Here is a 13,090-nt window from a genome sequence, read left to right as displayed (position 1 = left end):
ATGAGCTCCTGCTATGTATTTAACTCTTTTCAAAAAGAGAAAATATTATTAATAGAAAGATCACATTTTTTGAATATTTATCCTAGTTAATTTTTAAATTTGCACTTTTCCTTTGTACTTTAATATATTAGTAAACTATTTAAGGTTGGTTTATTGAAAAGCAATATGCTCTTCGTGTGTGTACTATTTTCAAGTACAACAAATATCCTCACTTTTTATGAGGATAAAAATGAGTAAAATATTTATTTTCTCATTGTTTATAGTGTTCAATTTTAGGATTCGGTTGCTTTTTAGCATTAGCAACAGCACTGGATATAGAAGCTTTGGCATCTTCGTTCTCATCTTCAGAATTACCAACAGAAGATGGGCTACTGGTATTATTTCTACTGCCACTACAACTACTATCACTACTGCTACTACTACTGCTAGTAAGCTGGTTCAGACTCGTCGCCTGCGCCTGCCTCCGTATTGGACTCTGCTGCTGGGAGCTTGGACAACTCTCAAAACTAAAAGAGTCATCTAAATTGATTCTTTTAGACTTATTGATTTGAGTATCTGGGGTGACTATAACAGAATCAATCAAGCCCATTGAATTTTTGTCGTTAATTGCTTGAAGAAGAAGAGAATCACAGAAAGTAGTTTAATTAATTTAGTTAACTTCAACAGGGGTGGAGGAAGTTGAGTGATTTTCATCTTCATTTTACATATTATTATTAATACTAATAACATGCTCTAAAGTATAAGCAATAAAATCGCCAGATAGCTTATTAGTAAAAGAAGGACTCTCTTATTTAGAAGCAGAGAGCTAATTAAGTTGGGTAAGTACGGATTAAATCCGCGGCGGTATTGGAGTTATTGGAGGGCTTATGAGCAAGCTATTACACAAGTATTGCATAATTTCTTTCTTTTCGCGGGATAAGGTAGAATATTTGATTCCAACTTAGTCACAGAATTTATTATTCTTGAATTCAATATTCATAGATTTAAGGATGACATACATCAAAGTACAAATGTAATTTGTTGGGTGCTTTCCCATGCGAGTGACGCTTAAATACTCACAATTATAGAGGGCCTTAATCTTTTGTTTAATCATTTCAATCTTTTTAGTGGTTTAGTTTTACTCAATATCTTTAATTTGCTATTTATAAGCTATATTACATGTAGTTATTTCATTCGAATTTTATTCTTATCCAAGTAAATTCAGGCCTTAGCCAAAGGCAAAGTTGTTAACTTCAGGCTTGTAAGTACTGTTATAAATTGATGAAGAATTGCCTGTGAGTAAGAAGCACTTTATTTTATCAGTTACTGTGTTCATTACTTCATCCCATTCATTTCTTATGCGCTCAGAGTGAGTGATTGACTCTGATTTAATTTAAATTTGATACTTCGATAATTTTTTAGTGTATTTCAAAAGCTTTCTTTGCTTGATCATGAAATGTTTACACATTTAGTTGATTGGAATAGACTTGTGTAACTTTTTATTAAATTCATAGAAGCAGGCTGCTACTAAACTTTTAAGGGAGCGGCATTTTTTTTTCTTTGCATCCATAATGCCTAACATACCTTCTACTATTTAGCTTACTTCTTCTCTTTCATTTAGATTCAAGGTATACTATGTGCAGAATTCGCTTATCTACTTGCTTATTTCACGCTATCTATTTTCTTAGTTAATTCCATTTGAACTGCTTGATCCGTAAGCATTTTCTTATCTTTTGTTTGATTAAAAGTCAAATCCAATACCTCCAAAAGACTCTGGTACTAAATCTTCCTATTTAAGAACAAGACCACAAGAGCTGCATGAGGTACTACCTTCCTAAACAACATTATATCCCCTGCAACCTCTTGGACATACTATTTAATTATTGTAAATAGTAGTGTTTACTAAACTACTAGTATTTAAGATAATTTTACTATTTTATCCCAAAATCATTTAAAATATACTAAGTTTTTAGTTATAAACTTTTTAAAGGATAGTTTTATTCTATTATAAAAATATTTAAGCTATTCTTAGTTTTCCTTTTTGTGATCAAATGATTGATTATTTATTTTTTATCTTCGCTTGTTTGTTTTTCTACTATTGGATGTGTAAATTTTTGCTATTTATTATTGGTAAACCTTTAAGGATTTTTCTTGTATTTTTTTAGTTTTTGCTTTAATCGAATTAATACTTTTTTGATTATTTATTAAAATAAGAATTACAAGTTATCAGACTCGTCTAATTAGCTTTGATTTGATTCCAACTCATTTATTTACCTTTGCATTATTTTTTGCAATGAAGAAATCAATACTTATTAATTTTGTCTGAGTATTTTACCTTAATAATTAGAAGACATTATTAGCTAATTAATCATCTAATTAGTTAATACATTTGCTTTTTATGTTTCATACCTTAATTATAATTTCTTATATTATCAAAATAGAAAAAGAATACCAAATTTTTTTTGTTTACTTTAAACGGTTGTCAATCAATTTTCATTGAATGTATGTAAATAATCCTATATTTGATTTGCATTATTTTTTCTATTGTAAGTAGTTATCCCCCTCCTTTTATCTCCTTAATAGCTAGATTAAATTTTTTATGCCATAAAAAACAAAATCCTTATCAAAAACATAAGAAAGAGTTCAGTAATTATAACTTTCAAGGCTAATTTATCAATCTAAAGATTCAAAAGATATAAATTTACAATGCTACTTTAATTTATCATTTTTATCCCTTGTTTTTACTAAAGAGTAAGTAGAATTTTTGCATTTCTGTTAATATTTTTAAAAATTAATTCTCATATTTGATAAAAAAATGATGAAAATTTCATAAAAACGGTTTTTCAATATATTTTATTAATAATTTATAATCAAAAATACTTAATTATAATATCAGCTTAACTCATCAAAAAAGTTATGAGCGCCATACACTAAATTATAAATTTACTCATGAATATTTGGCCTAAATAAAATTATAAAAGAGTTTTCTTGGGGAAAAGAAACAAATTACAATTATTTAATGCAGGTTTAAGTCAATGAATTTATTATTAATTTCAGTGATTATTTTCTCAAATTTTTACTTTCATATTTAACGTTATTTTTTAATTTTTTTGTTGCAATTTTGCTTTTACCTGTATTATTAATTCATTTAAATTCAAAAAAAAGTTTTTAAAATACGGGATGAAAATTTTTATTTGCAAAATTAATATTTATATACTGATTTACTTATATATAAATTAAAGAAATGTAAAGTTTAGCATAATTAGTTTTATGACATATCTTTCTTGTAGATTATTAATTCAATCACTTTTTAATTATTTTTTTGCATAGTAATAGATAATATTGGGTATTTTAGTTTCGTATCAATTTTAACTTTCCCATTCATAAGATGAAGGTGCAAGAGGATGATGAGAAGCAACCTTCATAAAGTTTTCTTTTAAAAAGGAGTTATTGTTTATAATATTTGCACCAACATTCCTTATGAATGCAAAAGGGCCAGGTAATTCATACATCTTTTTGATAAACTCCATAGATATAGCATTTGCATAATTAAATAACTTAGCTTAGTTTTCATATTCTTAAAGTGAAATAATATCACCTATGTTATGACCTACTCTTTTATTTTTAATAACAATATTAGCTAATGCTACTGCATCATTAAATCCCATGTTAACTCCTTAACCAGCATGAGGGTGAATAGAATGAGCTGCATCACCAATAAGAGCTACATTTTTATCTATATATCTTCTACTTTAGAGCTATGCTAGAGGGAAAGCTAATCTCTTATTACAAATTTATGTAACTATTGGTGGAGAAGTAAAATCACTCTTGTTGGCCTCTGGAGTTAATGCTAATGTAGGAGTATCCATAATGCTTGGTTTGCATAAAGCATGGTTTAGCTCATTAAGGAAAGCCTCATCAGATAGCTTCATCAATTCTTCGTATTAATATGGTGGTACACTCCATACAATTGAACTATAATCATCCCAAAGGGGTAAGATTGCAAGTGGGCCACCTTCTAAATATCTTTGATAGGCAGTATTTTTGGTTGCCTTTGTAGTTTTTATGGAACAAACAACACCCATTTAATTATACATCCAGCCATAAGTAGGGATTCCTTTTTTTTCTTTAACTGCTGAATAGCGACCATCACTACCTACTACTAATCTTGCATAAACTTATTTACCACTCTTTAATTGTATCAATTATATATTATCGTTTTCTTAGCTATCTTCAAACTTTTCAATAGAATCAGGAATGGCAAACTCAACTTGGTCTAATTCTTCTAAACGCTTAACTATAGCTGCAACAATATTATTGTTTTCCATCAATAAACCTAAATTAGAGTCTTATTAGCTTTCTGATAAGTGAAATTTCAAGTATCCTTATCCATTACTTTCCCATACCTACATTTATTCAGTTTTGCCTATTCTTTTGTGATCTAGCAAATTCCATGCTCCAATTGATTACAAAAATTTTTAACTTGAACCACTAATACTATAAACACGCTAATCAGGTGTTTGATTAAGGCTTACTTCTTCGATTTTAGGAGGCTTCTAATTATCAAGTATCAAAATGCTCTTACTTTCATCTTTGGAAGTTCTTTAAAAATATGGGCTATTAGATAAAGCACATGCAAATCCTGCTCCAACTGGACCACATCCTTAATTAATTAAATTAATAAATTTCTACTTGCTCAATATTGAAAAAATGTTGTTCTGATAAGTAGTTTTATAATATTTGTAGGATAAAATTAAATAAAAACTCGTAAATACCTGAAATCACGACGTCATAGTATGGTTTACCTTTGTAAGTAGCAGTTCCAAAAAAATACTATGATAAACAATTATAAATTTAAGATTTTCTATTAATTCTTTATGTTAATTTAATAAAGCTCATTTAGATTAATTGTAAATAATTTATTTTTTAAACAGAAATTATCTTTAAAAAGAATCATATCTTTAAAATCAATTACATAAATTAGCAGATAACACTCAAAAGAAAAATTTTAATTTATTCATTTATCATCAAGTTAAGTATTTATTTATTTATTGAAATATTTTTAACATATTTAACTAAAAAAAATCATTAAATTTTATAAAATGAGTAAAACATTCTAAGTTTTAAATTAATTCATTTTAGATTTTTAAAAATTTATTTCGTTTATATTAAAAATAAAATAAAATAATTATAATCGTATAAATACTTCAAATATTTAATTAAATTTTCACGATTATTTACATGCAAAAATATTATTTAAACTTAAATTAATTACTATATTCTTTATATTTATTAACTTAAAATAAAATTCTAGCTTTTTTAACTAATAAGTTTAAGAAATCATTCATTATTTATATAAAATTATTAAATGTGTTTATTTTATTATTATTTCTGTTTTTAATGTTAAAAAATAAACTGTAAATACGAATTTTTAAAACAATTTTTAAATATAAATTAAATATATAATTGGATTATTAAAAGTTATTAAAAATAAAAAAAACATATTTAAAATGTATAATAAATGACAATTTTCATTTTTATAAATTTAAAAATCTTGATATTTTAGATTTTTTTTGATTCATATGATTGAGATAATTTGTATTTTTTTGAATAGTAATCCATTTTTTAATGTAAAAAAATTATTTTGAAAATATAAAGTTTAAATTTATAAATTTTGCATAGAAAATAAATTTAATAAAAAATTATAATGATAAAAACTTCTTGAAAAATTATAAATTATAAAAAATAAGCAATTTAAAAATGATAGAAGTTTTTTTATGCTTATAATAGTTTCTTAAAATATAAATTATATGAAACATTTAATTTCACTGTTAATCAACTAACTAAGTTTATTTGTTTGCTTAATACTTTTACAGAGTCTTAACTTTTGTTAATTTCTAATTTATAACTATTTAAAAAAGTAAATTTTTTCTCTACAAAAAAAAGAAAAATTACCTTTGCTTTTGTTTTCATCCACTTAATGCTCAATAAGCATCCTTCTAAGATGTGTGTTTAATAGAAATATTTCATCATCTTCTTTTTACTTTAATCTTTTATTATAAAAATTAATTATTTTATAAAATAAAAATTTTTGAAATAATTTTTTACCTGTTTTTTTCAATTAACATTAACTGCTACTCCTCCTTTTTTTGGTTTTCTAATTTCTATCTTTACACAGCATCTTTGATTTCATTTATAGTTTTTTCTGCTCTAATTATCTTTTCAGTGTACTTTTGTTCTATATCATATTTCTTATCTAATTTATTTTATTCCTCAATTAAGGCCTTTTTTTCAAATCTTTCTTGTCTTTCATGATGTTTTTCAATTAAATAGCCTCTCAATTATTCAATAAACTTGTTTTAATAATTATGAAACTAAATTTTAATATCTCTTTAAATTTATTATACCTCATTTTTCTTCTAGATAGGATCTATTTAGTGTATTATTTTTTTTTTACTAGATGATTTATCAAGAGATTGTAATATCCTTTCACTTTTAAAATGAACAATTTTAGTAGGGTAAAATTCCTAAGCGTCTTTTTTAGTATCTTGTTCTTCGTTGCTTTAAGTTAAAATAAAGACATTACTTTATTTTCTAAGCTTTATTTTAAAAATTACTCTAATTAATATTTTAGTCCAGCTACATCATCCCAAAGCTTAGGATTAAGCAACTAATACCTTTATCTATGATTTTGTTTAACTATAAAATAATTTGGATCCTCACCAACCTTATAAAAACAAAAATTATTTGAAATTGCTAAAACTTTTTTATTTTTACTTCAAGTAACTCCTCTTTTGTCAAGCGCTAGCATATCTTTTTAAAAGCCATCATGGTTTCTTCATCTTCATTGGTGAATTAAGGATCATATCTATCAAAGACTTAATTAAGCTCAATTTCATCAACTTTACTGATAATTTTGGACATAGGATAAAAATCATTTGATTGTGGTTTAGAAAACACCATTGGTTTCTTTTTGAAGTTTTCTTCTTACAACTTTTCTTTATAAAATAAAGTCTTATAGTACATTCCATTTTCGTGAAGATTTTTCATTTTCTTTTAATGCTCTAATAAATGATTGCACCTAAAATACATATTTTCATCGATGAGATTTATAATTTTCCCCCTTAAAGTTCTTTTTTTCAGCCTTTATCATTATATAAATCTTTACATAACGAAAATAGTATATATTGTGAAGCATAATTTAATAATTTCATCTAAAATGCTCCAATTCAATTAAATAATTTAAATAATCTCATGTACATATGTTTACCTTTCAAATACATTTCTCCTATGCTTTTCCATTTACTCTTTAGTAATAGGTTATCTACTACCCTCTTACTAATTTTATAATATATTAACTGTTAATCCTTTTCTTCCCATAATACCTCCCTAATCATTTTAGGGAATTTGTTTTGCAGATTGCAATATATTTTGACTATGTTTCATAGTTTTTAATAAAAAATAACCAATCAAAATGTTAATTAAATATATAAATCAATTTGAAACTTTTTATTCATAAATAGAGTTTTTAATTAAAAAAAATAAATTCTAGTATTAATTTATTAAATATTACTAAATAAAGCTAGAATTCTAATAAAATCAATATATTATTTAATTTTTAAAATTAATTTACATTTTAAAAAATAAAATAATTTAATTCTTTTAAAGAAAATATCAATCAAATTGAAAATACTAAATCCAAATAAATTGAAAATCATCAATAAGTTTATAAGATTACAAATAAAATAGTATTAAATTTTAACATAAAATATATGCCTGTACAGAACTATAGTATTATTTTTTTCCCTTTTATGAATTATTATTAAATAGAAACGAAATTTTAGTCAAATGAATATTATTATTTAATTTTCAATTCATTCACATTATAAAAAATGTTTATTTCTTTTAAAAAACATACCAATTAAAATCATACTTTTTCGAATAATTTAAAGTTTGCAGTAATTTGATTAAGATTGCAAATATTAAAAATAAAAATTATTAATAAAATTTTAATTAAAAATATTTCAAAAAAAATGCGTGTACATATATACTTATTACTATTTATTTTATTTTTGTATATTTATTATTTTATTTGCTTTTATATTTCTTTATGTTTATTGTTTATTGCTTATGTTTATATTTATTTTTTATCTTTGGTATTTGGTTTATTATTTATATTTATTTTATATGTTTTATTATTTATTTTTTTATTTTATTTTATTTTATTTATTTATTTATTTGTTTTTTTTATTTTATTTTATTTTTTATTTCCACATAAGTCAGGTTATTTATCTTATGGGATTATTTTATATTGTTATTTATTTTTTAATCAATCTCGCATTATATCAATTTTTCTCGCATTATATCTCTAAAATTTAAATTATTTCTCGCATTATATCATTTTAAATAATTTTGAAAGTATTTAGCTATCGTCTTGCCTTGGAGAGCGTTTACCTAGGGAAATAAGACTGGGTAATACAAGAGCGGGAAGAATGCTTTAGGAGAGTATCTCTCACTTACCCTAGGAACCGCTATTGGTTTAAGGATTAAGTAAGCCTGCTCCAGTAAATTTTTGAAAGATGTCCAATCTGAATTTTGGTTATTTGGATGATTTAGTAGGTTTTAAATAAATAGGAAGCAGCTCGGGAGATAGCTGTAATTTGTTAATTTATTTAAAATCTATATGTTCATCTCAAATATTTTGGTATTCAGTTGAAAGTTGAGAAAAAATGCCTCCTTGAATCTAAATTAATTTACCTGAAGACCTGAAGCCTTTATTTGAGTCTCTGTGTCATTAGATCTCCTTGCCATTTGACTTATTATTTTCTTTATCAAAGTATTTTAGTAAGATCTGTAGCGCATTAAGCATCGAAGTATTAATAACTACAGTTATAAAAAGCTATCGATTAGGGGAATAAACATGATTTAGGATGAGTCAACGAATCCTTTTTTAATCTATGTTTATGAATTTTATAGAGTCAACAAACCCCTTGATGCTTGTTATTACTGGTTTTTAAGTACTGTTGGAGATAGGTATACAATCATTTCCTGAACCATTCAAGGTATGATTGAGGTATTTGAAAAATATTCATTGAAAAACTATTTCGCTACAATCTATATCTTACTTTTATTTTTACTTTGATAAGAAATCTTTTAATTTACTTTTCTTTTCATAAAAATTCAAAATTCAAATTTTTATTAATTTTCTGATAATTTTTTTGAAATAAAAATTTTCTTAATTAATTAAAAAATTAATATGAAATTGTTTTTATTAAATATTAATAAATTTTGATCACATTTTACTAAAGCCTTTATTTCAAGACATATTAATAAAGATATATTGTATTTTTCATATGGTGATTAAAAAATAAAGAATTTAAAAATGAATATTTTTTGAAAATACCAATAAATTGGTTGAGTTAAAAAACTTATAATAATGATTTAAAAATGAATATAAAATGAAAAGAACATTAAATGAATAGGTTAAAAAATTAATTATTATGAAGTAATTCAAGATGCTGAATTATAAAAATTTTTAATTTATATATAAATAACTATTTATTTATTATGAAGGATTTATGAATAAATGGATGGATGGATTAATTAATTTAGATTTTTTATAATACAATTTCATATCATTAAATATCAGTTTCTGTAAGCAGCAAGAGAAGAACGTCTCATTTCGTCAACTTATTTTTCTTTATCCTTAACTCTGGATCTTAATGATTCGATTTCAGCGAAGAGTTATACTGAGAGCATAAGCAAATCTTATATTTTAAGTTATAAGTCATTAATATTGACCAATGAAAGTTTTAATTGAGCATTTTCAGTTTCTAATTCAGAAATCAAAGCATTTAATCTGTCAATTTCACTATTCAAGACTCTGTTCTTTTCTCTTAAGATGTGTAGTTCAGAAAGAGTAGCTTCGAGTTTGAAGTACTTTTGTTTCCATTGTTCGATTTCTTCATCCTTTCTGATAAGTAAAGTTCTAAGACGTTCGATTTCAGTGGTTAACAAGGCTACCTTAGCTTCCCAGTCAATTAAATCCTTTTGTTATTTGCTTCTCTTTACTCTGTGGTCATCATTTTCAGCTAAAGCATCTTGTAATTGTCTTGTTAAATTATCGATTTATTGGGTGAGCTCCATTATTCTTTAGTTTAACATACGGATTTGATTTTCATAATTTCTGCAGTTATCTTCAAGAATGGCGCATTTATTTCTCCATTCATCTATTTCAGCTTAACGTTAGTCCAAGAGACTTCTTAATCTTTCGATTTCTTATGAGAAACTCACTATTTTATTTAGAATATAAATTATATTAGATACAAATAAATTATTTATTTATTTACTGATTCTATTTTCATATTCAATGACCTTTTATTCAATACCCTTATACTTAACAAGTTATTATTCAAGCTATAAGATTTGGTTACGAGCTTAGTCTAATTCCTAAAGCTTTTATCCGATGACATTGTTAAGACGTTCGATTTCTTAAGTAAGTAAAACAACCTTATTTTCGTATTCTCTAATCTTCACTTCCAAAAGCTTGGCTTGTTCGTAGAGTCTTTCCAAATTGCTATACTTAGCCTTTTCATCGGAGAGCATTTGGCTGAGATTTCTGATTTATTATTCATAATCTCTGCACTTTTCTTCGAATACCTTTAAGTTAATAATGGTAACTTCTAATTGTTTGCATTTATCCTTCCAGTCTATTAATAATACAAAGTTATTATTTACAATTTATTTCTTTTAAGTCATAGCAAAAAATCATCTTTGTGAATTTAAAAATGTTATATTTGATTGATAAAGATAGGCAAATATTAATAAATTGGAATTTTTTTAATTGAAATTATGTTTATGTGTTTGATTTTTGCAAACAAATATTTCCCATTAAAATAATTGATTCGCTATATCGTTTTGAATTAAAAACTGGTTTTTATTAATTAATTAATTAATTAATTTATCTAGATATGTTTGAATATTATTTAAAAAGAAATTAATCTATTTATCTCAAAATTTATTTTGCAAAATTAAATTTGGAATTTTTTTTTCTATTGAATTCAACACTTAATATCTATCAATATTGGAGCCTATTTTGATTGATCAAATGCTTTTTTTAGCTAAATAAGCTAGAAAGTAAAATTTACCTTGAACTTCCATAGTTCTTTGTCCAATAACTTCATTTAAGCGGTTAATTTCAGATGTAAGCATAACAATTCTGTTTTCGTATTCCTTGATACGAGCTTCCAAAGAACGCATTTAACCACATTGAAGTTCGAGGTCAGCGATTCTAGATCTTTGACTCTCATTTTCTTGAATGTAGTTCTTGATGACATTGTTGAGTCTTTCGATTTCATTAGTGAGTTAACCCATCTTGAATTCGTAATCCTTGCAAAGGTCTTAATATCTCTTTAATTCTTCAATGTATCTCTCTTATTAAACATTTCTTTGTTTCCATTCTTCAATGTTCTACAAGAGTAAGTGGATTTGACCGTCTTTTTCTTGGATGGCGGCTTCAAGTCTCTTCATGTCACCAACCTTAATCTCTAACTATGTTATAATAGTTTTACTCTTTTCAATATCTCCATTTTTAGCATTGATGATATTTCTAAGTCTTTCGTTTTCAACAGCTAAGTTTGTGCACTTTTCTTCAAGTTCATTAATTTTTGCATCCTTAGCACGATTAGTGTCATCCAAACTTTATTTATTAAAAATAAAATTTAAACATCGATTTTAAAATTTGATAAATTATGTTTTGATGGAACATCCTCAGTCCTAAAATACATAACTCATATCGAACAAAGATAAAATTATCAAATAATAATAAACTAAGGCTATCAATGGACTAGTATAGCCTTAGCATAAGGTATTTCCTTAGTAAAAAGAATGTACAGACATTAAGGAATTAAAACAGAAAGTCATTTTTAAAAAACTTTTTAAAAATATAAGTAAAGGATTATTTTTTTACCTTCTCTTGAGAGCTTCATTTTCATAATCTCTTTGATTGAGAATTTGCTTCAATTGTAAGATTTCATGTTCACAGTTGGTCTTCTATTCTCTTACAATTTCCAATTAGGAAATTGTTATTTCTTGTTGTTGGACCTAACTCTTCCAGTATTCTATTTCTTCGTCTTTGCCTTAGAAAATTTCAGCAAGCTATTAGGTACCAGACTTCCAATCCTTTCTAGAGTTAGGATTGTAGACCTTATTTGTGTCAACCTTGCTACTGGTAACGACTTAAGAGCTAGTTATAAACATGCTACTTGAAGTCTATCCACGATTTGGGTTAGATTAGTTCATTTTAAGATAGTTTTAAATTCTTTTTTTACTTTCTTACAGAGATTGATCTGATTTTTTTTATTTTTTTTGAATATTTAATTTTATAAATAAATTCTTTTTATTTAAATAGTTGTTTGCAAATTTTTATCTTTTTAAATTAAATAAATAAAAAAGATACAGATTAGTTTGTTTTATTTATTTATTTATTAGCTAGTTAGTTAGATAGATAACTTTTTTTTGAAAAAGATAGACAGTACAAAAACAACATTTAAAATTTTTCTATTCATTTTTAATGTATATTTTATATTTTTACTTTTTATTTTCTTCATTTTTATTTTTATTCGTTTTTTAACTAAAATGTAATAAACACATAAAAGAAATTTTACTAAAAGTAAGTATGAAGATATATAGCAAGGTAATATTTAAAAATGAAATAGTTTTTATTTTTAAGCTCAAGGATGGTTAAAATGTAAGCTTTCTAATCTTAAAAAGACATATTCAATTAACTAATTTTTATAAATTAGAAATTTGAAATTTTTTATATTTGCTTTTGAGAATATTCCCAAAATTATAGATAAATAATTTATATTTTTTTTATTTATCCAGTGAAATGCATTCTATTCTAATTGAAGTTGATATGATTATTATAATAATAAACGCTACAAAATGAATCCTATTAACACAACTAAAATCTCTTAAAACTAAATACTAAGTAAGGAATTTAACAATAAAAAGTCATTGTTGGAGTGATACAAATTCTATACATAATTCAAATTCATGTTCTAGAACTATCTAGCTTGAATTAATTTTTAGCCGATTTTAACGAAGGAAA

At 24.5% G+C, this 13,090-nt stretch overlaps 5 protein-coding genes across 5 annotated transcripts; all 5 read right to left on the bottom strand. All coding sequences in view use genetic code 6, as the record gives it.

Moving 5' to 3' along the window:
* Window positions 1–250: 250 nt before the first annotated feature.
* On the bottom strand, window positions 251–1,930 carry TTHERM_00780820 (hypothetical protein; the record flags this gene model as incomplete). Its single annotated transcript, XM_001026238.1, has 1 exon — window positions 251–1,930. One exon carries the CDS (start codon window positions 1,928–1,930, stop codon window positions 251–253), a length of 1,680 nt encoding a protein of 559 aa, XP_001026238.1.
* Window positions 1,931–3,341: 1,411 nt separating this feature from the next.
* On the bottom strand, window positions 3,342–4,878 carry TTHERM_00780830 (ubiquinone biosynthesis hydroxylase, UbiH/UbiF/VisC/COQ6 family protein; the record flags this gene model as incomplete). The annotated part of the gene is made up of 2 exons (XM_001026239.2): window positions 3,342–4,642; window positions 4,755–4,878. 2 exons carry the CDS (start codon window positions 4,876–4,878, stop codon window positions 3,342–3,344), a joined length of 1,425 nt encoding a protein of 474 aa, XP_001026239.2.
* A 926-nt stretch (window positions 4,879–5,804) lies between these two features.
* On the bottom strand, window positions 5,805–7,425 carry TTHERM_000780829 (ubiquinone biosynthesis hydroxylase, UbiH/UbiF/VisC/COQ6 family protein, putative; the record flags this gene model as incomplete). The annotated part of the gene is made up of 7 exons (XM_012800624.1): window positions 5,805–5,887; window positions 5,935–6,029; window positions 6,088–6,332; window positions 6,387–6,540; window positions 6,597–6,706; window positions 6,757–7,123; window positions 7,250–7,425. The coding sequence occupies 7 exons, from the start codon at window positions 7,423–7,425 to the stop codon at window positions 5,805–5,807; spliced, it is 1,230 nt and encodes a 409-aa protein (XP_012656078.1).
* A 951-nt stretch (window positions 7,426–8,376) lies between these two features.
* TTHERM_00780840 (hypothetical protein) lies at window positions 8,377–9,036 on the bottom strand (the record flags this gene model as incomplete). The annotated part of the gene is made up of 1 exon (XM_001026240.3): window positions 8,377–9,036. One exon carries the CDS (start codon window positions 9,034–9,036, stop codon window positions 8,377–8,379), a length of 660 nt encoding a protein of 219 aa, XP_001026240.2.
* A 588-nt stretch (window positions 9,037–9,624) lies between these two features.
* TTHERM_00780850 (hypothetical protein) lies at window positions 9,625–12,393 on the bottom strand (the record flags this gene model as incomplete). The annotated part of the gene is made up of 4 exons (XM_001026241.4): window positions 11,948–12,393; window positions 11,127–11,677; window positions 10,329–10,688; window positions 9,625–10,271 (listed from the first exon to the last, which is right to left on the bottom strand). Exons 1-4 carry the CDS (start codon window positions 12,277–12,279, stop codon window positions 9,625–9,627), a joined length of 1,890 nt encoding a protein of 629 aa, XP_001026241.3. The 5' UTR covers window positions 12,280–12,393.
* Window positions 12,394–13,090: the final 697 nt, after the last annotated feature.

The sequence above is a fragment of the Tetrahymena thermophila genome (assembly GCF_000189635.1).
Source record: "Tetrahymena thermophila SB210 genomic scaffold scf_8254043, whole genome shotgun sequence".
In the NCBI taxonomy this organism is placed as follows: domain Eukaryota; phylum Ciliophora; class Oligohymenophorea; order Hymenostomatida; family Tetrahymenidae; genus Tetrahymena; species Tetrahymena thermophila.
Note: the sequence above shows the minus strand (reverse complement) of the source record. Positions and strands in the feature narration are given on the sequence as shown.